The 27544-nt window shown below is 35.5% G+C and overlaps 1 protein-coding gene across 1 annotated transcript; it reads left to right on the top strand.

Moving 5' to 3' along the window:
• The first annotated feature begins 696 nt into the window (after positions 1-696).
• Positions 697-25836, top strand: serp (chitin deacetylase-like protein serp). The gene is made up of 5 exons (XM_074139021.1): positions 697-847; positions 22481-22641; positions 22769-23018; positions 23124-23445; positions 24563-25836. The coding sequence occupies exons 1-5, from the start codon at positions 787-789 to the stop codon at positions 25389-25391; spliced, it is 1623 nt and encodes a 540-aa protein (XP_073995122.1). The 5' UTR covers positions 697-786; the 3' UTR covers positions 25392-25836.
• Positions 25837-27544: the final 1708 nt, after the last annotated feature.

The following is a 27544-nucleotide window of genomic DNA, read 5'->3' as shown; positions in this document are numbered from 1 at the left end:
GGAAAAATCAAATCTTAAAGAGCTTTAGATGTTCTCAAGCATACAGAAAATGGCTAAAAAATAATTTTACATCTGTTATAAACAAGAAGGTTTAATAATTATTTGGTAATTTTGGGAGAGTTGCGTTTATAATTACCAAAAAAATTGGAAACCTCCTGCCGCATATTTAAGTGATCGATATGTTTCATGTAAAGGAACAAACTTACTCCTTAATTTATCAAATAATGCACTTTACTGAACTTGTGAAACATGTACTGTGCCTTCTCCTCAGATACAGATAGCAGTTGATAACCTCCTGGCTAACCTTGCTTGCGAACCAGAGGAGGCACCTTTGAAGGCACAGTACACAGTAACTTTTTATACTCTTTAAAAGTGTGTATATGAAAAATGGGGGTCAACTGCAAACCCTCACTTCTGGTCGCGCGTCAGCCGCGTATGGCGGGCAGGAATCACAAAATCAAGTCACATATTCTGTAACTAGAAGTGATGGGCAACAAAATTTTTCCTCTACCCATTTCTTTGCTCAGTTTAAGCATGAAATGCATTTGAGCCGTCTTAAAATGGAACACCCTGTATATTAATTAAAAGAATTAAGAATTACTAAATGACGCGCCCGAAATGTTTGTTTTTACATAGAAGTGTAGTAATATTAAAAAAAAAAGAGTTGTGCTAGTAAGGTGGCGCGACCTGTTAGCGGGTGTAGGATACAACCCCTACCCAGGTGAATGTAGGCCGAATATAAAAGCTGTAGGAAAGAGTGGGGATCTCACTAGAGTGTGCCCCAACATGCCGTGGACATCCAGAGCAACGGTCCTCGCGCTTATCCTGACTATAGCCATCATCAGCGGTGAGTAAAAAAAAAAATGCTAAATTATCCACAAAAAAAAAAGAATCTATCAATAATTAGGATAAAAACTATCATAAATAAAAGGGGGGAAAGCCAGCCCAGAAAGGATTAAGGGTTCTAAAATAAACATGTGATTTTGTAACTGGTGACAGCCCCCCTCAAAAAACAAAAAATTATTTTGAGATCGCGTCCCAATAAAAAAGTATTTTGAAATTTTATTTTTCTTTAAAAGTAATTTATTTATTTGTATTCACACACACACACACACACACACACACGCAAACACGAAGACAATAAACTCTCACTTGTCTTCCTACTTGAACGTCCCGGTCATAATGTCTCCTCATAACGTCTTGTAAATGTGTTTTACCCCCACTCGGTAGCCCCCCAGAATAGAACTAAGAAATTGTGTGTGTGTCTACACACGATTTACGTACAAATCTACAAGGACGGTGAATTTTTACTGTTGTTTTCTAAAATGTTTTATTTATTTATTTGTACTTTAAGAGCTCAGTTTTAGGGGCTACTGGGTGGGAGATTTGTTTGTTCGTATGTTCATCCGTTACCTTCTTTCTTTTCTTCAGTCTCCTTAAAAAAATATATATATAAGTAGAGGGGGAAAACTAGTGCCTTTGAAAGCCGCTTCATTTAAATGGCGTTTTTTCTCACCCCGAAAGATTTCTTCGATTTCTCTCTCTCTCTCTCTCTCGCAAAAAAAAAATCGTATTTCCGTTTTTGGGGAACTTATAAATTGCAAATTTAATTTAATCGGAGTTAAAAATGGAGAGGGGAGCCCCCAGCGTTCTTAGAATAGTTTTTTTGATTTAAAAGTGACATTAAAATATAAGGCAGAATTTTAAGACAGTCTCCAATAAATTTCCGGAATTTATTAAAACAAAAATTCGATTGCCCGGAAGTGTAAATTTTTATTGATTTTTGTTTTTCATTTAGTTTTCCACCATTTTCTGCAGCAAAAAAAAAACATACCAGTAGAGTTTCCCAAAACTTTTGTTAGAGCTTCCAATGTTACTTTGCTACTGGAAACATATATTTTTTAAAGGAGAGTTTTTGTCTTTTCTCAGGAAGGCGAAATCTCAAACTGTTTTTCACCTAAAATTGTAGCTCTATTAAACCGTTTAAGGAAAAATCGGTTTGCTTTTAACTGTATATTTCTTGGAATTTTTGATTTTTTTCTTTTTTATTCAATGGTATTTCACAACGTCTTAGAAAACCTCATCTACAGATGGGGGTTACTTGGACAGCTTAATTAAAATTACTCAAATTGGGGGAGAGGGGAAATTCCTTAAAATTTTGTTTTTTCTTAGTAGTGCAAGATAGTAGCGTTTTAAGATTATCTGTAACAGCATTTTTTTCGTTTTGTTTTAAACGATTTCGGATTTATTATTAGTATTATTATTCTTATTCTTATTATTAAGTAAAGTAAAGCAATCGCCAATTTGTTCAGGCGGGGCTTTACGTCCAACTACCAAATTAGGTGTCGTGGACGGAGGCGACTAGCAAACATACTTTACTATAAATTTCTCATATTAAACATAAAATAAAATCCATTAATTAAAGAGACCGGGAATCGAACCCACTAAACCAACAATATATCTTAGCATTGCGGGTCTAGTCTCTTAACCGCCTAACATACTTTACTGTAAATTTCTCATATTAACCATTAAATAAAATCCAAGGACTAGACCAGGGTACCGAACCCACTAAACCAACAATACATCTTAGCATTGCGGGTCTAGCCTATAACCGCTCCTGCTACCGTGGCGCCTTATTCTTATTATTATTATTATTATTATTATTATTATTATTTATTATTATTATTATTATTTATTATTAATATTATTATTATCAGAGGCTGAACTATGAATTTCAAACGGAGAATAAAATTTTGATTTTTGAAGTACTACTAAGAGAAAAGAATTGTAAAAATTTGGTCTGGGGGAAAAAAACGCACAAAATAATATAACCCATAGGCGCCATTTTACTGAATCCATTTTTTTTCTTTTTTAATTTCCCCCTTCCCTTCTCTTCTAATTGCACTTGTTAACGTCAATAGATTTTATTTGAAACACTTCTAGAGTGAGGACTGTTTAAACTTACCTCTAATGTGCCATTACTGTTTATTGTACTGTCTTACCACCTGTATAAAATTAATAAGAATCAAATGTGGGACTGAATTTCCCTCAACTGTGCCGTTATTGGTTATTGAACTGGCTTACTACCTGTATAATATTAATAAGAATCAAATGTGGTACTGAATTTCCCTCTACTGTGCCTTTACTGTTCATTGTACTGTCTTATCATTTATATAATATTAATAAGAATCATAAATGCGACAGAATTTCCCTCTAATGTGCCATTACTGTTCATTGTACTGTCTTATCACCTGTATAATATTAAGAATCAAATGTGAGACTAAATTTCCCACTAAAGTGCCATTACTGTTTATTGTACTGCCTTACCACCTGTATAATATTAATAAGAACCAAATGTGAGACAGAATTTCCCTCTAATGTGCCTTTAAGGTTCATTGTACTGTCTTACCACCTATGTAATATTAATAAGAATCAAATGTGAGACAGAATTTCCTTCTAATGTGCCTTTACGGTTCACTGTACTGGCTTACCACCTGTATAATATCAATAAGAATCAAATGTGGTACTGAATTCACAAATTTAATCTATAGCGTCTGCCCGGAAGTGCCAGTAAACTTGATATAGTGTTCACACACACACACACACACACACACACACACACACACACACACACACACATAAATCAACAACTTACACTGAAAACATTTTGCCCCATAAACTACTTCCTTTACAGAGGGGATGAGTTAGACTCCTCCTTCTAAAGTGATTACGACGCATGAAAGTTTTTTTTTTTTTGGAAGTTCAAAGTAAATTTGTGAGTTCTTGCAGCACTTAGGAAGTAGCAGTAAAAGGAAGTCTTGTGAGTGTTCACGACAAAATCTTCTTCTTTTTTTTTTGTGGCCCAGATCCCCCAATGGGGTTTCATAGTTTGGGTACGATAAGAAGTGTTGCGTGTTTTTTATATTGAAAATTGTTTGAAATCATTTTTTCTTAGAACTCATTTATGATCACAATAGTTCCTCTTTCGGACTCTTTAACAGGAAGTGAGATAGTATTTCAGTAACTAATCCCAATTTCCGGTCTTCTCTGGCTGGCCGGCAAAAAAAATAAATAAATTTAATACTTTATCCCTCCTTCAAACAGAGCGAGACACTTCAACAGTTCTCTCTCTTTCCCTCTGCCTCTCTCACTCTTCGTCTCTGTCTCTCTCTCTTACACAACACACACACACACAGAGTGAGAGAGAGAGAGAGTGAGTAAGTCTACGTCTATTTCATTTTCTGTCTACATCATACTCGAAGCGACCTTATCTAAAGCGTAATGAATTCCTATTTGAAAAGTAAAAGAAATTTCACTTGCGTTTCTTCAACCTGGTGAAGAAAGTCCATGTCTGTCTGTTTGTAACCAATTTATTGTCCTCACTTCCCCTGGAGTGACGAAACAAAAAGCACACTCCAGTCTGAAGCTCCAGCAGCTCACTTTCTCCTCCAGTCAATCTCCAAAAAATAAAAAAAATGATTCAATATTTTTTATATTATTCAGAACTTTTATATTTAATGCATTATTTAACTGCACATCCTCCCCCATCTCAAAAAATGCATTACCCACAAAGAGTAATGTTATAAACCTGAAACTTTCACAGTTCACTTCCGCTTGGAGGCGGAAATGTCGGTGAGTAGCTTCCTTTTTTCTGAGAGATCGCGTCTCGTTTAGATTGGTCATTCTTTTAAGCTATGAGTGAGAAGAAGAACCTTGGTGAGCAGAAGCCATTCAGTAAGTTCGTTCTGGAAGTAGACTGTTTACGGGGAAGATCGATTGACCTTCGATTGCTTCAAAAGAGTTTTGGCCGTAGTCTTGATATAGTAGGAATGAATTTCATAAACAATTTAAGATAAAGATGTAAACATTTTATCGCCGTTTGAATTCGTTTTCTTCTTCTTCTTCTGCTTCTTTCAAGACACGACATGCCATGGAGTTACAGGAAAGGACAACAGTGCACTACAACCAACCAATCATTTTATCTATTCAGAAGTTTCCCGTTTAGGTCTATGGCTTTTCCTATAAGTTGCAGATTATAAAGACCTAATTTTGAGATTAATCAAGGTCTAACCGGCACTCCAGTTAGAGTTACGGTATGTGTGGGAAGGGATTAAGACCATTTCCTAGGTCTTTGATTCTAGACTAGAGAGAATGAGAACACTGGCCGAGATCTTAAGACCAGTTAAGACCTTGTTAAAGGGGGATCATGGATCATCTTATCCAATGTTTGGAAGTATTGGACTATTGTAAGATATTGGAAACTTTAGATAAGTCTTTGTTGTTGTAGAGCGGAGAAGACTAGAGTGAAGTCTGAATCATTTAGTCCTTTCCGTTTTAGACTAGTAAGCGGATTCCAGGTTAGGCGTTTGTCCATGAAGAATCCTACGTAATTAACACAACCCGTTGTGGGCTAAGATCTTAAGACCGCAGAATAACATAAAATAAAGGACAATTTATAGAATAATAATAAATAAATAAAAAAAGTAAAGTAAAGTAAAGTAATTGCCTATTTTTTTAAGGCAGGCTTTACGTCCAACTACCAATTAGATGTCGTGGACGGAGGCGACTAGCAAACATACTTTACTACAAAGTTCTCATATTAAACATTAAATAAAATCCAAGGCCTAGACCAGGGGAATCGAACCCACTAACCAACAATACATCTCAGCATTGCGGGTCTAGCTTCTTAACCGCCTAATATACTTTACTATAGATTTCTCATATTAACCATTAAATAAAATCCAAGGCCTTGACAAGTTAGAATCGAACCCACTAAACCAACAATACATCTTAGCATTGCGGGTCTTGCCTCAAACCGCTGGGCTATCGTGGCACCTAATAATAATAAATATAATTCGGATATAACAAAGAAAATTTATCTTTTATCAGAGCTTAATACAAAACGTAGTGGATAAAAACCAATAGAAGGTTACATTAAGCATGGACCAGCTGACAACCTCTTTCTACAACCCCCACCTCTCTTGTTAACCTCAAGAAGAGAATGAAAACAAAACGAAGAACAAAACTAAGACGCAGTAAAATCAAATAAAAAACACACACACATACATACATATGTACAAAGACAGGAAAGAATAAAAGATCTTTTTAATTATTATCAAAAGATGTATGCCAGCAACGTCCTTGTTGGACAGCACAAGTTCTTTGTATTGTCTTCAATTCAACAAGGTTCTTCTGACAGGCAGGCAGTCTTAACAGACTGAACATGCAATCCATAGAAAAAATAGTTATAAAAATACAAAAAAACAAAAAAAGGGAACAAAAATACAACTTATTTATTGTTTTAATGGTTGTACATTGTTTGTATTTTGTAAGTACAAACCCTTAATCAACTTTGACCCAAATTGTGGGTGCCCAGTTAAGATCAATGGTCAAAGAAAAAAGGATAGAACATTTTTTAAAGTGGACCATGGGGAAATTTTCAGCATGCCACGATTACTCTTTCGACAGGACTTTGGTCCTACTGTGTTCTTCTACAACAACAACATCCTCTTCCTTGCACAGACCTGGTGCAAACTACTTTGAGCTCTTGTAAGACCAGACATGAATTCCTTCATCGACTACTTGGAGGAAGAAGATCTAAACCAGAGATCGCCAAAAAGAGGTCTATATAGACCCCCAGGGTTCTATTTAACAAAAGTAGGGGGTCGATCTGAGCCAGGGGGTGAAAGGGTAAAACAATTTCGAACCCAATATGGCGGAACCTTGCAAAGAAACACCATTGCACACCCATCTCCATTAATTAAGAAACAGTAGTTACTTTACTTATTTATAATTACTTATTATTCAATAAATATTTAGTTATTACGAAAATCTGTGAGTCCACCAATTCAACTGAACGGTGTAACGATTCCTCCAGCTGACATAGTACGATACTTAGGGTCTGTACATTGGACAAGAGACTCACGTGGAACCCACATACTCGACTGGCGTGAACAGACGCTACAAGCTACTTAATAGACTACTTGACCGCAGATCCAAACTCGACTTAAATCACAAACTGACAATTTACAAGACACTGTTGAGACCGATATGGACATACGAAGCTGAAGTGTGGGGCTCAACCAAACCCTCTAACTCCAAACGCCTGCAGACACTACAGTCAAAAATCCTACGGAAAATCCTAAATGCTCCATACTACATTTCTAACCTTACAATACACACTGGACCTTCACATCCCTTTCGTCACTGACCTGATAAAGTCTCGCTATCGCAACTTTCACAGCCTCCTAGCTCTCTCCATCCTAATCCTCTTGTCCAACAACTCTTCTCCTCTCCTCAACTACCCGACAATCCTCCTCGTCGTTTGAAGCGGAAGTGGCCTAGAGATCTGTTGTGATTAAATCATAGTGAAAGGGTTTCACCAGTGGGTGATTGCTCTAACCATGACATTACAAGTGAACTAAACCAGTAAGATCAAATTTGCAACTGCAACAACTGTTGCAGTTGTAAATATACAAATAAAGTGAAGAAAAAAAAAAGAAGAAGAAGATATTTGTCATAAAACTATTTGTTACACAATGTAAAATTACTTTAATAAATGTTTAAAAATCATAAAATAAATGTACAAACACAAGTACCTAAATAGATAGTTTTATTTTAATTAACTGAAAATTATGGGGGGGGGGGTCTATGGAGTTTTAGAAAAATTATATAGGGGGGGTCCATGATCACAAAATAAGTTTGGCGAACCCTGATTTAAGCTATCAACTTCGGAAGAGGCTAACTTACAGTTCTGTAATCAAACCTATGCTGACTTACAAAAACCGGGTACTCGGGGACTCAGACCATTCTAACCTAAAATACTACGACAAATGGTGGCCCCGTTCTACGTCATCAACCTGAGACTACCCACTGATCTCGGACATTCCTTTCATAAAGTGGCACTGGACTTTCTCTTACAGTGTCAAGAATTGTAAGAGAAACTGTAAGAGAAAAAACAAAATAATTAAGATTCAACATTCAACAACCAAAAATACCTTTAATTACTTCTTTACCCAGAAATAATAGAATAAAACCAAACAAACTTTAACCAACGTTTAAGAAAACGTTCTAACCGAGAATAAAGTCAAGTTAGACTTGAGCAACTTTCAAACAAGTCCTTATTTCTTCATTAAAGTGGGCGTAACTCCAGCTCAGATTATTTTTTTTTTTTGTGTTCAAAATTATTTATTTATTTTAAAATATAAAAAGAAATACGTTGTCACCACTGTCAATTCTAATTAACTTCCGTTTTTTTAAACTATTTTTGATCATTTTTTTTTTTTGTAAAAATTTAATTATTTCTAAGAATGCAATGAAAAGTAAATACAAATCTAACGCATTCTAATGAATGAATAAACTTTATTTAACAATTGAAGGTATATACATATGTATGTACATAAGGAGTGCCAGTATAAATACTATAACCTCCAGCTAATTACATAAATTGTTACAGAATACAGTATAAAAGTAAGTATGAGGGTAAAAACAATGAAAAACCCACAGCCTCCAAGGAAGGTTTTACTTCAGGGAGTCGCTTAACTCTTCTGTGCACCGTGTCCAAACTATAGTCCCCTATTTGCCTGCATAGGTGGTTGTGACTTGATTCACACTTACTGAAGAAACCAAGGCGCCACGGTAGCCGAGCGGTTATAGGCTAGACCCGCAATGCTAAGATGTATTGTTGGTTTAGTGGGTTCGATTCCCGGGGTCTAGGCCTTGGATTTTATTTAATGGTTAATAAAAGAATAAAAATAGTAAAGTATGTTTGCTAGTCGCCTCCGTCCACGACACCTAATTGGTATTTGGGCGTTAAGCTCCGCCTGAAGAAATAGGCGATTTCTTTACTTTACTTTTACTTTAATGAAGAAACCAGTAGCGAGGAGCTTGATTTAGTGTTCTACATAGTGTTGTCGTGTATGTCTATAATACGGGTGTAGCGGGGGGGAAGTTGTCTCAAGCCTGAGGAATTTATTTTGTATGATCTGCTGCAGCGAGGCGCGATATTGGATCGACATGTCAAACTCTAGGAGGGGCAAGCATAAAAGTAACATGTAACGCATTCTACCATTATTATTCGGTTAATGGGGGGTTTTGTAGAGCTAAATTCACGCTATCCCAACCCTTTATGGGGATTTCTAGCGGTTCCAGGATAATGTCTGTAAGTGTAATGATGCATCATGATGAGCAAGAGTTTGATTTGTGAGCTCGCTAAACACAGCAAAAAAAAAGTTGCCTATATCAGTCCGATGATGGATATAGTGAACGAAAGAACAATGTTCGCAGATCGGCAGGGCATTGATAAAAAACAAAAGTTTCGGGCATCAATGATTCTCAGATGGTAGACTCGTCTTAAATTTAAAAAGAAAAACATAAAACTCATAAAATTAAAGATACTAACCAAGCACTTAGAAGACTTTACTCACATTTTTGAATATTAAGATTCAGCTTCCTGAACAAAACAATTTTTTACATTCAGCGGATCTCAAACAGATATTTCCGGTAAAAAAAATAGGAAAACGGAAATTTGACATTATCATAACAGTTTCCGTACTTGATAAGAGGAAGTAATAATAAATAAGGAAATATGTTTACAATTTTAAAGAAACTAAGCGGAAATAAATTGATAAATCTAAGAAAAGGGAATTTACTTGATGATAAAGAATTTCGAATGAGAGAGAGAGAAATGCAAAAGTTAGAAGAGAGAGAGGGCGCGTCGCACGTGTCTCCAGGACACACTTTCAGTCTGGAGGAGGTTGCATAACCTCTTAGTGAGGAGACTCCATCTGCATAACTTTTAGTATTATGTACTTATGTACGTAGTCAAAGAAATTTGAATACTTTTCGTAATTTCATTTAATTGTAATAGAAATAGATTTTCTTTATATGTATAATGGGATTTTCAATGAAGTAAGTTTGTATCTCTGTTCTCTGTAATGATCGTGTCGAAAGGAATTGAGATGATAGCAAGGATTAGGGGCAATGAGAGTGTAGTATGGCATTTCCGGTATTTTTCGCTCGGCAAGCTGCTTTACGAAAGGAATGTCCGAGATTAGTGGGTAGTGTCTGGTTGATGACGTAGAACGGAGCACTAATACTTGTCTTGGTGTGTCAGATTTAAATAGCAGGATTGTCCGTATGTTCGTCTGTTTGGTTGAGTCCTTTCCCTTGGCTAGCTGCTTTACGAAAGGACTGTCCGAGATCAGTGGGTAGTGTCTGGTTGTTGACGTAGTACAGGGCACTAATATTTGTCTTGGTGAGTTAGTTTGAAATGTCTGAATTGTCCGTATGTTCGTCTGTTTTGGTTGAGTCCTTTCCCTTGGCTAGCTGCTTTACGAAAGGACTGTCCGAGATCAGTGGGTAGTGTCAGGTTGATGACGTAGTACGGGGCACTAATATTTGTCTTGGTGTGTTAGATTGAATTGTCTGCGTTTGTCCGTATGTTCTTCTGTTTTGGTGAAGTCCTGCAGTTTGTAAGTCCACAAAGGTTTGATTACAGGGTTGTACTCGTATATTAGTCTTCCCAGTTCTGTCAGTTGTTTAGATCTTCGTCTAAGTAAAGCGGTAAAGAAGTTTAGCACGTTATGTCATGGATGTCCTTTTAAGGTCAACCATGAGGACTCCAGATTAGTCGTTGGCCCAAGATAGCGCATCAGGTCAGTATCTCGTTCTAATCTCCAGGGATTACAATCCCTTCAGTACAAAATCCTCAATGTACAATATCCTTTAGGGCTTCCCCCTTCTTCGTTTTTCAATTCGACCATCCACAGAGACCTTGAAAGTCTTTTTTTGTCTATCTACGTAGTAGCCACGGATACTGTTTTACTGCACCAATCCCTGCAATCTCATGCACAATCCCTTGGTACGCCCGCACCATCCCAGATGCTTCGCGCTTTCCTCATCGAGCTTGGCACCCCCCTTGGAATGAGCAGGTGCAGGCGAGTGAGTGCATGTTTAAGTGTGCATTTTCTGTGCTATCAGTGTTACTGGATGTTACATTACAAACAATACAAAAAAAAAAAAAAAAATCGCTGCATCCTACAATTAGTCAACGTTTTCTACTGAAGCTGCCAGAAGTTTTGGTCCATCCTTCCCCTTAGATCATCTTCACATCTTCACTAGTGTTTTAAATTCAATCACCCATTTCTTTTCCTTTGTGATCAATGTGTTACCAACATAACTTTTTTTTACACCTGGCTCTAATTTCCGTTAAAAATTATGATTTCCGCTAATTTCTAATATTTGGCAAGATCGTAATACCTAAATTCTCTTAAAAACGAATGAAAAGGGGTTTTTCTTCCAAAATTTAAGTGCCATTAGGTTAAAGAGGCGATTTTTGAATGGGGAATTTGCGAAATAACCAGCATGTAAAATGCTGGTTATTTTAAATACTTTTGTATAATTTTATTCCCAGTATGTCTGTCCATGTACAAGAGTATATCGTTAATGAGAGAGAGAGGCGAATAGTGTGGGGGGGGGCTGACGATGGAACAATGGTCCATACGAGATTGGTCGCACTCTCTTGTACACATAACAGAACAAAAAGAGAGAACAGTCTTCACTGTAGAGACATCAATGCGTCAGTATGCTATAAAAGAAAGGAGCGTTTTCCAGGATGACCTTGTCTGCTATAGTCACTCCAGTTCATTACACTCGCCTTCTACTGGCCACTAGTTCTTTGTCGAGCCAGGTTAGGGAGTACACGGCTGGTCGTAGTTGATATTAACGGCTACCTTAAAAAAAAGAAAGAATTACTGGTACAGATTTCAGACTCCTGCTTTTTCAGATACAAATTTATTGATGGGATAATATTAACGTGGATCAGGAGGAAATACAAAAAATTTTGCTTCATAAAAAACGGATTATTATCAAATCTAAAAATATTTATTGTTTTATGTTGACCATTTTGTATCAGCTGATTGCAGAGCTGAGTTAGGTGGCTCTAAATAGATTTAACTGCCTCCTTAATCTCATCCGAGTTTAAAATTAGATATTAAATATTTTACAAAACAGAACAGGTGTGTTTGTGTGCGTGTGAACACAGTCAGCGAGTGGATTGTGTAACGCTGCAACAATCTAGCGTAACATTTACCTGAACACATTGTATTAGTGTCGCTGGACACAACAGCTGCCTGCCATAGTTTGTCACCGTTTGTAGCTAAGTATTTACAATCTTATTTACAAAATAAAAGTTTTCCTTTTATTAATTATTAATCTTTGTATTTAATTAATAAAAAATAAACCATAACCAAAAACAGCTGTTCATGAACCATTAACCAGAAGTGCGTATTTTTAGTTTTTTCGTTTTCCCAATTTCCTTCACTAACGAGTCGTGTTTTGAAACACGAAAAAAAATCCTGGTGTGAAAAATAAAATTTAAGGCAGAGACACCGGGTTTGAATCCAGCTGCTGGACCTTTTAGATTTTCTCTTCCTTAGCAGCTTCTTACATTGTCTATGGATAGTGTTTTGTCTTTAACGAGTGAGAACAGTGTCTGGAAAATTAACAAAAAATAAAAAATTATAGGGGCAAGGAAATCTCTTAAAAGTGAAAAATCAGTATACTATTAAACGTATTTATAAGTGATAAGAACGTACATTAAATTTAATGGAATGCTTATGGAGGCGCCACTATATTAGGCGGTTAAGAAGCTAGACCCGCAATGCTAAAAAGTATTGCTGGTTTAGTAGGTTCGATTCCCCTGGTCTAGGCCTTGGATTTTATTTCATGTTTAATATGAGAAATTTATAGTAAAGTATGTTAGGCGGTTATAGGCTAGACCCGCAATGCTAAGATGTATTGTTGGTTTAGTGGATTCGATTCCCTGGGCTAGGCCTTGGATTTTGTATTATGGTTAATATGAGAAATTTACAGTAAAGTATGTTAGGCGGTTATAGGCTAGACCCGCAACGCTAAGATGTATTGTTGGTTTAGTGGGTTCGATTCCCCTGGTCTAGACCTTGGATTTTATTTAATGGTTAATATGAGAAATTTACAGTAAAGTATGTTTGCTATTCGCCTCCGTTCACGACACCTAATTTGGTAGTTGGACGTAAAGCCTGCCTGAAAAAATAGGCATTACTTGACTTCTCTCTAGGTACGTTTTACAGTAATCTGCTAAAGATCAACCAGAATAATATTAATGAAGTTAAAAAATAATGCTAAAATTCCAAGTTAAGGGAAACTAGATAACCAGAAATACAAATAGAATATCTTTGGAGTTTTGTTTTTAAAAACGCTAACCACTAAAATTTTTCTTAATCGCTCACCTAAAAAGGTTATTTGAACTGGGTTTTTTAAAGAAACTCTGAAGTATCCAAATCTTACAATCAAAAATTATCCGTTCTATCTTCCGTTCTATGTATCCTTTCCAAAACATAAATAATGACGTCAATTTCCTTTCCTGTCCGGAGTAACTTTAATCCGCGAATGCTGCCTTCACGAACTTCTTCTTTTTCTTCTTCTTAGGTTCTGAGGCTTCTTAAACGCCATGGTCTCGTTATTCGCTCCAGTGAATATATATATATAATTAAAGCTATCAAATCTCTTATGCGGAAAGCTACCATTTGGTAGTTTTCCCCTTTTTAATTATTAATAATATACTGAGGAACTTTATTACTTATGGCAAAATTTGGCCGTTATAATGATAATTAGTCTAAAAGGAGGGATGACAGTATGTTGTACGGTCTTGTCCTATGACTAGAAATGACCTTGAAACCTTTATCTTTTGCTCTGGATTAAGGAATACTTCAACGTTCAAAGACGTGTAATTATCCAGCTAGTATTTTTTCAGGCGGGCTTTACATCCAACTACCAAATTAGGTATCCAAATTAGGACGGAGGCGACTAGCAGTAGCAAACATACTTTACTATAAATTTCTCATATTAAAGATTAAATAAAATCCAAGGCCTAGACCAGGGGAATCGAATCCACTAAACCAACAATACATCTTAGCATTGCGGGTCTAGCCTATAACCGCCTAAACATACTTTACTATAAATTTCTCATATTAACCATTAAATAAAATCCAAGGCCTAGACTAGGGGAATCGAACCCACTAAATCAACAATACATCTTAGCATTGCGGGTCTAGTCTCTTAACCGCTCGGCTATCGTGGCGCCTATCCTGCATGTTTCTGTACAAAAACGGAACTGGGGTATAGGGTTACTAAAAACATTATTTAATTAAGATTTGTTTTTTCTTTTTAATCATCTCTGATGTTGTTGTATCTTCATGTCGTAATGTGAAAGTTTGCCGTATTAAAATTTTTAAATCTAGGTCAATTGAAAGAAACATGGCGCATGTCATAATAGTGAGATTTCATTAATGATATTCTAATCATAAATGAAGAGAGATTTTTTTTATGCACAAACAAATGCATAAATGCACCATCTGTCACGATACTTTTAAATGTTACTGCCAAATACTAATTTACATAAATCTGAACATTACAACTTTTACAGTGTTTCACCATTCTTGTTTCTTCTAGAAGTTTGTTTGTTCGTGTTCTTCTTCTTGTTAATTTAATTTTTTTCTTACGGGTATTAAAGGGACGTATGTAGAGCTTTTACCAAAAGTAATTGTTTTAAGGGCTTTTTAGTTGATATGAACTTGGGCTCATAATTTTGAATACTGAACAAAATTTTGTTGATCATATCAAAATGCATCCTGTTTCCGCTTGCAGTAAAAGAGAAAGTAAGAAAATAATAAGAATAATAATAAATAAATTATTATGTCACACCTCTGATCATAACAAACAATTAATGTTTTGTTGCAATTGAATTGCATGAATGCACGTCAAGTTCGATTAGAAGTGTTGACACAAATTTATGGTTGCATAATTTCAGTTAAATATGTCTTTCTTTTTGGTGTTTCAGTAGTGAAAAATCTGGTATGAACACGCAACTGATTTTATTTTAGAATTTTTTTTTTTTTTTTTTAACTTATACAAAAATTTTCATTTTAATTTTCTAGATACCGGAAGCTAAGTTCTTTATAAGTGTCAACAGTATTTCTTGATCATTCTTATTCTATAATCACTGCTGATTATTTAACTGTCTACGGTTATTTTAATAAATTGTGAACTCTACTCAGGAAATTCAGTGTAAATCAAACGTGAATCTGCTGAATTGGTTTCTTACCTGCAACACAGAAATAAGTACCAGTATTCTAAATATATATATGGTAGTTGGGGCGGATGTTGATCTAGTAGTCAAAAGCGCGGTTTTGTAAGTGAGAGATCCCCGAGTTCAAATCCCGCGTATACTACTTTTTATTTGTTAGAAAAAAAAATTGCTTATGGTAAAGTATAAGCTTCCGCATCCTGTACACCGACACCTAACGTAGTTGGACTTTAGGCGCCGCCTGAAAAGAATAGGCGATTACTTTACTTTTTTTTTGAAAGGGTGGAGTTAACTTAATTAATAATATATTAAATATATAAAAATTTAATATATAAAAAAAAGTAGGCAATGCTAAGATTTATTAGTGGTTTAGTGGGTTCGATTCCCGGGGTCTAAGCCTTGGATTTTATTTAATGTTTAATATGAGAAATTTATAGTAAAGTATGTTAGGCGGTTATAGGCTAGACCCGCAATGCTAAGATGTATTGGTGGTTTAGTGGGTTCGATTCCCGGGGTCTAAGCCTTGGATTTTATTTAATGTTTAATATGAGAAATTTATAGTAAAGTATGTTAGGCGGTTATAGGCTAGACCCGCAATGCTAAGATGTATTGGTGGTTTAGTGGGTTCGATTCCCGGGGTCTAAGCCTTGGATTTTATTTAATGTTTAATATGAGAAATTTGTAGTGAAGTATGTAAGCTAGACCCGCAATGCTAAGATGTATTGTTGGTTTAGTGGGTTCGATTCCCGGGATCTAGGCCTTGCAGTTTATTTAATGGTTAATAAAAGAAATTTGTAGTAAAGTATGTTTGCCAGTCACCTCCGTCCACAACACCTAATTTGGTAGTTAGACGTAAAGCCCGCCTGAAAAAGTAGGCTTTACTTTTACTTTTTTAATTCTATAATGAAAATGTTTTGAAATGCGGTCAATGTAGTAATTATCATGTGGTAAATTGAAATAATAAACACGTCTAAATAAAACACCAAGTTGAAGGTTAAAACTTAAGATGGCGGAGAGACCCTACTCAAAGTAGTAATGAGAAATCTGTTTTTAAGCTGAGCTATAATTAAATTTAGCAAACTATAAGATAGTAATTGAGTAATTAAGTGGACCAACTAGCCAATTAGAATTTAATAATTTTGTTTAAAAAGAAATAGCTATCCTTGCCTTGAGTCAAAATTTTAGGGGCTAAATTTAATATATTTTTTATTTAGTTAACCCCACCCTCTCAAAAAAAAAAATGAATAATAATAATAAACTCACCAAGGACTCTTTGAAAGAATTAGTGAAGTAGCCATGGATTTGATCAACTCCCCCCCATACAATGAAGGTGATTGGTAATACCGCGAGTAGAAGAATGGAATGCGGATATAATGTTCAATAAGAACCAGTTTTAATCGCAATCCGCACCCCTACCCTCGGACGGCACACGGCAATGTTGCTATAAAAATGCAATTACGTAGCCAGCGTAGGGGGGGGGAGAGGAGGCAGAACATTGGTGTTCTAGATTTCATTGCAACTTGTTACTAATTTAAACTAGAGAGCATTTTCTTGGATTTGGTTTCATCCAATTACAGTTTGAAATAAAATGGTCGGAAATTACTTCTTCTTTTGGGGAAAAACGTTTGCTTATTTTATGATTCATTTATTTAATTTTTTGTTTCTTCTTTCAGACTATTTTTCCAGGTGAGCTTTACGTCCAACTACCAAATTAGGTGTCATGGACGGAGGCGACTAGCAAACATATTTTACTGTAAATTTCTTTTATTAAACATTAAATAAAATCCAAGGCTTAGACCGGGGGAATCGAACCCACTAAACCAACAATACATCTTAGCATTGCGGGTCTAGCCTATAACCGCTCGGCTACCGTGGCGCCTTCATACTTTACTTTCTAGCAATTTTTTCTAAGAAATAAAGAGTAGTCATACGCGGGATTAGAACTGGAGATCTCCCATTTACAAAGTCCACGCTCTTGTCCACTAGACCAACACTCGTCCCCCCCCCCTAAAAAAAAATTAGTATGAACACTCACACGACTATCTTTTACTCCTAATTCTTGCGAGCTTTTTGGTCATTGTTTTGAAACTGTGACTTTAAAAAAGTCATCGAACTATGGGATTCCAAACCAAACGCTCAAATCTCCAAAGTCTCCAGTCCTTGTAGTCTAAAATTCTTAGCTCCACAGTTGGGCGCTCCTTTCTACGTCACCAATCAAACCATTCACACAGACTTAAAACATTCCTTTCGTCACACAAGTTGCTGAAACCAGAACATTCCATCTTAACTTAACAATCTCATCACAATCATCCACTGATACAGCATCTTTCTTCCAGAACACTACCAGAAAACACCCCCAAGGTGTCTTTAAAAGACAAAATGACCTCACTAAATGTAGTTAGGTCCCGCAGTGCTGGGATAATATCTTTGATTTTTTAACCTGTCGTAGCATACCTAAACCTAATGGTTCTCCAAACTTTCATCCATCATTAGAGGTAATCAATTTTGTGTCTAGAGATTTCGACTTCAACTTAAGTTACCATCTCGCCACTAGACTTGTTGACTGATTCCTTCATTAAAAGTGAAACCAATGTGAGGTTAGAACTATCAGGAAAAAAAAATGCAGGGGGCGCGACAACTTGAAATGAACTCGAAGAGGGCCATCGTTTTTTGGAAACCATGGTTTAAAAACCGTCAAAGAAAAAGAAAATAAATAGAAATTAATAGCTACACAATCGCCCGTTTAAATTGATTGTTAAATCACCTCCCATAATACAATTGTACTTGGCAAATCTTGGTAGAACACTCTTTTCTAATAATTGCTTCGAAAGTAAAACGCAAGTCTTGATCTTTTTTTCATTCTTCAGCGCAGATTCCTGGTATAGTCGAATACAATGAGGGGGAAACAGAAGAGAGAGAGAGAGACAGAGATTGTGCATAGCCTGAGCGAAAGCCAGTTTGAAAATCAAGTTGGCCAGGCAAGTTTGGAAGCACTGGGTGGGGGAAGATTGACGATTGGTAGTAGGATGATGGTGCGGGACGGTTTAGCATGGGACAAGACGTGATCATTAACATGTAGCCGCGTCGCGAGAAGAAGATCACGCCGTCTGTCTGTCCAATGGAATCCATTTGGTAATTTGCCAATGTCACACCGGAGGGAGGATAAGGTTGTGCAAATTGCTGCCAGATTGCAATCTTGCACTTATTGAAGAAAGAGAAGGAAAGTAAGAATGCGCTTTTGTATTTCTCTCATGCTTGATTCAGCCAATTAGATCTTGCAGTTTTCTGAGAGATCTTTTTTTTTATTTTCGTTTTTTCACCGGAAATATCGGTTCTGTGCTCCACTGAGTCCGGAAATGTTATTTTTAACAAAATGGTCTGCGTGAATGTGTATGTACAATGTATTGTAGAAATGGCAGGAAGCTGAAACTTTATAAACATTTAGATTGGATCCAATCAGAGGATCTAACTACAAGCTTAACCGGAAGTATCACTTTTTTAGACTTTTTTTTTGAGTTCTTCTAAAAAAAAAAAAAAAAATGGTTTCAAAGATTTTCATTAAACTATTGACCACACGTTGTACGCATGGTGGGCTGCAACTTAAAGGAAGGTTAAAATTACTGAAGTTTTATGAAAAATTCCACAAACCGGAAGTACCACTTTAGTTCTGGACTATTTTCTTCTTTGAGATTTCCTTAAAAATAGGATTTCCTTAATTCTCCTGTATTTGTCTACAACTTTTTTTTTTTTTTGATAAAATTTTCCAGGACTGTTTGATTAAAGGAACTCAGGAGAGAGAGAGGAAGTGACCATTCTTCCCTCTAAAGCACGTTTATTCAGTATAATGAACTGTGTGCTTTATATCATAAAAGGCGATTAAATGTCTTGATTAAATTCCATCTCCAAAGAAAATTGGAAAACCACAGGAAGTCCCCCATTACCCAATGACGTTCTGAGAATTTTTTTTTTTTCTTCTTCTTCTTCTTCTTTTAGAGAAAACGTCTTCTAAATCAATAATGGGTCACTGGTGGCAATCAATCGAATGATTAAAGTTCTATTTTTCGGTGATTTTATTGATTGAGTTCAGAAATTTGGAAATAAAAGACTTCCTAGACCGGAAAGCGCACACATTTCTGGATGACAATTACAAGCATCAGCTCGGACTGACTGAAGACTTCTGGAAACCAAAACTACCACCGGATGTACCAAAAAAAAACAAACTTGAAAACTCTTTTCCCAGACTCAGAACACCTAAATAAGTTCATTTTCCTGGTGGAAAAATAAATTTTAAAAATATGACATCGTCACATTATCTTATTTTCCTAACCTACTTAGTATGCTAAAGTAAAACTGAATGATTAAAACCAAATGACGTACAAATGGATTTGGTCATGGGGCTCTGATCTGCGAATCAGACCGTTACGTCGCGCTTGAATCCATATTTTGTCAATCAGTTCATTTATTCTTAAAATTATTGGAACATTATATCAGTCACTAATACTTAGGTAATAATTTGTTGCTGACAAAGAGAGAAAAAAACAAGAACAGTAAATGGGTTTGTCTGTGGACATTATTTATTCACGAGTTAAAATGCTTCTTTCTTTTTTTTCTCATGACGCAGACAGAGGCGACTAGCATGTGTACTTGACTACAAACTTCTCATATTAATTATTAAATAAAATCCAAGGCCTAGACCGCGGTAATCGAACCCACTAAACCAATAATACATCTAAGCATTGCGGGTCTAGCCTAAAACCGCCTAACATACTTTACTACAAATTTCTCATATTAACCATTAAATAAAATCCAAGGCCTAGACCAGGGGGAATCGAACCCACTAAACCAACAATACATCTTAGCATTGCGGGTCTAGCCTATAACCGCCTAACATACTTTACTACAAAATTTCTTATATTAACCATTAAAAAAAAAAACCTAGACCCCGGGAATCGAACCCACTAAACCAATACATCTTAGCATTGCGGGTCTAGCCTCTATAACCGCTCGGCTATCGTGGCGCCTGTGAAGTGACTAATACATGCAAAGCATAATAATCAAACCTATTGAAAGAAAGAGCTAAATTAGAGATAAATAAAAATGTTTTATATTCACATTTGATAGAAATTAATGTCTGCCATTTACCTTCAAGACCTATTGTGATCACAATTATAACTTCATCGACAAAGAGAACCTCAAATTGAATTCGCTCTCCTTCCTCAAAACAAAAAAATAAACGCTATTTCTAAAACCCACAATTTATGCATTTATATTTATTGCCACATGAAAAAAATTATTTCAAATAAAATTTTAGAAATCAAAAAGAATTTAGAACACGAACAGGAAGTAAAGTAGAAATATCTTAGATATTTCAGAAAGGCAACCTTGTGCAATTTAAATTCAACACACCCTAAAAGAAAGGTTTTTTTATGTATTTAATAAAAAAGAATATATAAAGTTGGCGTGTGCTTATGGCTTTTTGAAAGAAAGAAATGTATTTATGGTTTTAATCAATGTAATATCATTTCCGGGATTTCAAATTTGACGAAAACAATTAACCGGAAGTTTTACTTTTCTTGAATAAGTTTCGAAACTTTTTTTTTTTCTTTCAATCCCTTTAAACGGCTTTATCGATTTTTTTTTTTTAGACTATTACTTCATAAATAATTGTAACAAATACAATCGATAACTATAGCTAACAATTTATAATAAGCAGATTATAATATATCTTAGCCATGTTAATTATTTTTTTTTTTTATATATAATAAATAAAAATAATTTTATCACCAAGGTCATAGTAACGGTCGTACATGGGACTGAGTACCTTCCCTTTCACTAACACACCAACACACCCACGTATCGAATACACATATTTATGTGTGTACCTGTACATATTTATGCAGGTATGTAAGTATTTATTTGCTGCCTTTCTTCTTCTCCTAAACACTTACAAGATGTTTCCTCCGCCATTTAAAAAAAAAAATATATTTCATAAAAGATTGTAATGGTTACGAAACTTATCGTACATTAAACTCTCGATTTATTTTTAAACATTGAAAAATCTATTATAGTCAATAGTTAAACCTCCGAAATATTTTTATTATATAACTACATATTTTGTAAATTTTATTCACATTATATGTAAATTTAAAAAAAATAATGTTTTCCTTGATTTATTATTATTTAAATTTTATTTTAAATATCTATTTTATTTTAGTTTTTATGCGAGTGAATTTAAATTTACACACAATCATGTAATCCTATTTAATCAAACGTTTGAGAGGCGACAAAGCTCCATGCAAGGGTAAAAAAAAAATCAGGTGTGACAACTCAACACACGATTTTCCACAATTTATCGCAATTTACATAAATAAATTTTTTACTAAAAAAAGTAGTTGATTTTAATATTATAAATGTTTAAGAGGCGCCACGGTTAAGATACTAGACCCGCAATGCTAAGATGTATTGTTGGTTTAGTGGGTTCGATTCTCGGAGTCTAGACCTTGTGTTTTATTCAATGTTTAATATGAGAAATTTATATTAAGTAAATTAGGCGGTTATACTAGACCCGCAATGCTAAGATGTATTGTTGGTTTAGTGGGTTCGATTCCCTTGGTCGAGGCCTTGTGTTTTATTCAATGTTTAAATTTATATTAAGTAAATTAGGCGGTTATACTAGACCCGCAATGCTAAGATGTATTGTTGGTTTAGTGGGTTCGATTCCCGGTCTTCAGGCCTTGTATTTTATTTAATGTGTTAATATGAGAAATTTATAGTAAAGTTTATAGCATTACTTTACTTGACATTAATACTATTTTTAACTCAAACCAATACAATACTATTTTGTTAAATCTAAATTGATGAAAACATTCAGATAATTGTAGATATTTAAAAGGCATGTGTTTAGTTGGTGATCTTAGTTTTAAATTCACGTCTGAACTTAATACAAGAAGGACAGTTCTTCAGAAGATAGTTAGTAAACTAATTCTATACGTGCACCGTGAAGTATCACTCACTTGTACTGAGTGAACGTTGGAAGTGTTAGTGATATTAGACTTGGAAAATCACTGGGATAGCCAAGATGTGTGGAAAAGTAGATTCTTCTTCTTGATTTGCCTGTGATAAATGACTATAATTATTTTTTTGGAAGCTGCACAACCAACCATGAACATCCCTCTGAAATACTACGACAATACCCTACATCCTACGATTTACGTTTTCGATACCTGCTTAGATATTTTAAGTGTTTAATTTTGTGGCTGACTTTTCCCATTTTTCTTTTTTTTGTAATTATGGGCAAATGAATGGTGCGTTCTTCTTCCATGACGTATAATCAACCATTCCTCTCTGTCCGCACAGGTGAATGTCAAACATTGAGGGTAAAAAGGCAAGACGAACCGGCCAAAAAGGAGGAGAGCTTTGAGACTGAACTGTGCAAAGACAAAGATGCCGGCGAATGGTTTAGATTAGTAGCTGGGGAGGGAGATAATTGTCGTGATGTCATCCAGTGTACCTCTTCGGTAAGTAAAGGATATCCTCTAGTTTGATTTTTTTTTTTTTTTTTTTTTGGTGGGTGGTAGGAGTTGGAACGATTGAAAGAAGTAATGGAGGAAATGGTGTTTATTTCTTTTTTGTGCACACATGTAGGGCCTTCAAGCCATCAGGTGCCCAGCTGGTCTTTATTTTGACATTGAAAAGCAGACGTGCGATTGGAAGGATGCTGTGAAAAATTGTAAATTGAAAAGTAAAGAAAGGAAAGTGAAACCTTTATTGCACACGGACGAACCACTCTGTCAGGATGGGTTCCTAGCTTGTGGTGATGGTGCTTGCGTGGAACGAGGACTTTTCTGTAACGGCGAGAAAGACTGTACTGACGGATCTGATGAAAATACTTGCGGTAAGTTCCCCCCCTCTAATCCCCCCCCCCAAAATTAACGAATTACTAAATTTCTTTTTTTTTATCTTTCAACCAAAAAATAAAAAAAAAATACACTGTTTCCAGATAACGATAATGATCCAAACAGAGCACCACCTTGTGACCCGTCAGTTTGCGTACTGCCCGATTGTTTCTGTTCAGAAGATGGTACCGGAGTTCCTAACGACCTACCGCCCAAAGATATACCACAGATGATAACGATAACCTTTGACGATGCCATAAACAATAACAATATTGAACTATATAAGGATATATTCAATAAGAAGAGAAAGAATCCAAATGGCTGTGATATCAAGGCAACATTTTTCGTCTCGCACAAGTATACCAACTATTCAGCCGTCCAGGAAACGCACAGGAAGGGCCATGAAATTGCTGTACATTCTATTACGTAAGTGATTATTTCCGGTTCAGAATTTTAGGGGAAAAAATAAAGCTACTCGTATTGTAAAGATTTTAAAGAATTATAAATCGTAATGTGCGCGTAAATGTGGACGTAGTCCGGGAAGGATAAACGGAAATCGTATAATTTCAAAGGGGGAATCTCAAAATTTTAAAAACGGGCCATCACTTCCGTTCAATATGACTTCCTCCAACAGAGCTGGACACAATATTGGAACCCTGCAAGAACTTTAGGGACCCTCTCATAAAAATAAACTTTTTTCCTTGAAATGATGACCTTTACTAATTAATTATACTTACTGTGTTGTCTTCATGAAATTACGTAGTTCCATTCCCTCAGCCCCAGGTCTTCTAGATGGACCTTAATAGCAGGTATGAGCTCAAGATTTTGATGAAACTTTGTCGCGATGATGTTTAGAGCCGGAAAGAGAGAGAGAGAGAGAGATCCAATTTCCTTTGACGCTTCTGCAAACTTTGTAAATGCTTTCTACTCTGCTGAGAAAGACTTTTGAATAACTTAGTAGCGTAGATGCAATACAATGGAGATACTGCCTTCTTGAAAGACCAATTGGCAGCTAGTTCGCTGCTGCCTTCTCATGCCACTTTCTCATGTCACCTTCTCATGCCACTTTCTCATGCCACCTTCTCATGCCACTTTTTCATGCCACCTTCTCATGCTCCTTCTCATGCCACCTTCTCATGCCACTTTTTTATGCCACCTTCTCATGCCCCTTCTTATGCCACTTTCTCATGCCACCTTCTCATGCCACTTTTTCATGCCGCCTTTTCATGCCGCCTTCTCATGCCGCCTTCTCATGCCACCTTCTCATGCCACCTTTTCATGCCACTTTCTCATGCCACCTTCTCATGCCGCCTTCTCATGCCACTTTCTCATGCCACCTTTTCATGCCACTTTCTCATGCCACCTTCTCCTGCCGCCTTCTCATGCCACTTTCTCATGCCACCTAGCCAGGAGCCACAGTCTGTTCACTTCAAGCTTCCCACTTATTCCGCCAAATATTCTACCAATTTTATTGAATTAAGATTTTTATTGATTGAATTTACAATTTTTGCATTTATTTTCTTTTTTGTTTTAATTGTTACAGACATAATGATGATGAACAATTCTGGAGCAATGCGACGGTCGATGATTGGGCGAAAGAAATGGCCGGTATGAGGGTAATCGTGGAGAAATACGCCAACATCTCCGACAACTCTGTGGTGGGCGTAAGAGCACCATATCTTAGGGTGGGCGGTAACAATCAGTTCACCATGATGGAAGAACAAGCGTTTCTATATGATTCAACGATAACCGCTCCATTGAGCAACCCACCACTATGGCCATACACCATGTACTTTAGAATGCCGCATCGTTGCCATGGGAATCTACAACATTGTCCGACAAGAAGTCATGCTGTCTGGGAGATGGTGATGAATGAATTAGATCGGCGTGAAGATCCAAATTTCGATGAATATCTACCCGGATGTGCTATGGTTGATTCATGTTCAAACATATTGACTGGTGATCAATTCTACAATTTCCTTAATCATAATTTCGATAGACATTACGACCAAAATCGTGCCCCGTTAGGTCTGTACTTTCATGCAGCTTGGTTGAAAAATAATCCAGAATTTTTGGAAGCATTCCTATATTGGATTGATGAAATCCAAGAGAAATATAATGATGTATACTTTGTAACCATGACACAAGTAATCCAATGGATCCAGAATCCAAGAACTATCTCTGAGGTGAAGAATTTCGAACCCTGGAGAGAGAAGTGCTCAGTAGAAGGACCGCCAGCCTGTTGGGTACCACATTCCTGTAAGTTGACCAGTAAAGAGGTACCTGGAGAGACTATAAATCTACAAACGTGTGTACGATGTCCGAACAATTACCCATGGGTGAACGACCCAACAGGTGATGGTTTTTTCTAAGTCACTGGGATCTCCAAATATTAATTTTTTCTGATTTTTTTTCTAGAATAAAAAGAAAGAAAAAGGAAAAAGGAAAAACTAAAATAATTAATTAAAAAAAATAAAAAATAAAAATAAATCAAATAAATACAAACGACAATTATAATAATTTTTGCAATGGTTGTTTGTCTTCCTGTGACGACATGACTGAATTTTTATTTTATTTTTTTTTTTCTTGGGAGACATGTTAATGATGCCCAAGAGCGTGTGGTTGTAGCGACATCTATGAGCCAATTTGTACAGTAAATCTCCTTCAAAGGCTCAATTTTTTTTTTTTTTTTTTTTAATGTATTTGTGTATTTTGTCAAAATACCAGAATTGTCCTTAAATATTGTTGTTAATTATAAACAATAAGTGGAACAACAAATAATTAAAAAAAAAATAAATAAATAATTATTTTTTAAAACTTTTATATTTTTCATTCCCGACAACTTTATTTTTTATTTATTTGCATATTACGAAAATAGTATATAAATAGAAAGTGAGTAGAAAAAAAAAAGAATCATCCAAAATGTCAGAGGTGAACTGTGCTGTTAAAGATTGAGACACTAGAATTGTGACGTCATTAATATACACATATATTCTCTATGACGTGGTATGGTGTCACTATTTGGAAACCCATCACCTAATATCTGCACCGGAAGTGGTGTGGGGGTTTTTATAATTTAAAATAAATTGTCAATTTAATTTTAAAGTTTAAAGGTTTAAAAAAAAAAAAAAAAATTTAAGAGAACTGGGCCCATTTGAAGTGCGGCAGGTAAGAAAGGTTTATTTAAGGTTACAGTTCAAAGGTTTATTTAAAGTTACAGTTCAAAGGTAAAAGGTTATTTAAAAAAAAAACAGTTCTGAAACAAAAATACATTTCCCTTTTTACCAAAATTAAGAAGAAATTTTCTTATTTTTTAAACTTGGACTTTATACCAACTGTGGTTCGCAAATGAGTGAGCGGTACTGTTTTTTTTTTTGTGATTAGGACTGGGATTCCCGCAGGGCATCAAAGAGCCTTGAATGGCCAACAGTCCACTTCTCCTCTACAGATGTCAATGTATTGGTGATAGCAGTTATTGTAGTTAAATAAGATGAAAATACCTCATATTTCATTGGCCTCAAAACAAAAAATATATAATGGAATTTTAAAACAAATATATTTTGTATTTTTAATCTATTTAAAGCTGAATAAACTTTCAACGGAAGCTAAGATGTGTAGTGAATAGTAAATGTTCTTCATTAATAAAATGTAGGAGTAAAAACCACGGCTTACACTGTGCTACCTAGAGAGCAATGACCCTAAACGCACTTCTACTTTATCAAAGAGCTATTCAATATCAAAAAAAATGAGAACTTTCATTCAAACTTACAATTTAAAGTTCTTCCTAAGTAGTAGTAGAGCACTTCAATAATTAATTATACGTGTTCACTAAGAATGGTGTACCTTTTTTACGACACAATTTCTAAAAAGTACACAAAAAAAAAATCAAAACCGTCTAGGGTCATGCACTTCCGATCTTATTTAATAGGCAAGAAATCCATAAACTACGTTAAACTGCCCTTCAACCACACTGCAAACGGGGTCTCTTAATCTTCATTTTATTCAACGGACCCTTTTGACAGGTTAAGGGCGGCCGAGAAGCCTTTACTCACAATAATTACTGACTTTAAACAACATACAGCATAAACATGTACTAACTAATTAATTTATGTGTCCCAGATTAACCAAATTATGTGCGAAAACAAAAAAAGTAAATAAATTCCCTAAAATGCACTTTCACTATGAGCAGATGTAAATAAGGTGTTCTTTCCGTTTTGTTAGCTTCATACTTCCCGTTCGTGAGAACTTTTCCACAAAAGAAAAACAAAACAACAACAACAAAAAAAGCGTAAGTCTCATCTCGTTCATTAATGCAAGAAGAACACACAATCATGAAAAAAAGAGAAATTTCCATTGTAATTAATAATAACTAATTTAAAGTTACGAGTAGGTTATAGTTTGAAAGTCACACATTACTGCGCTAGTTATACTTTCCAATGACATAAATTTTTATCCAATTGTTTATAGTAAAGTATGTTAGGCGGTTATAGGCTAGACCCGCAATGCTAAGATGTATTGTTGGTTT

This window comes from Rhodnius prolixus, unplaced genomic scaffold (genome assembly GCF_049639745.1).
Source record: "Rhodnius prolixus isolate KJV_2025 unplaced genomic scaffold, Rpr scaffold_17, whole genome shotgun sequence".
Classification (NCBI taxonomy): Eukaryota; Metazoa; Arthropoda; class Insecta; order Hemiptera; family Reduviidae; genus Rhodnius; species Rhodnius prolixus.
This window is presented reverse-complemented; position numbering and strand designations above follow the sequence as displayed.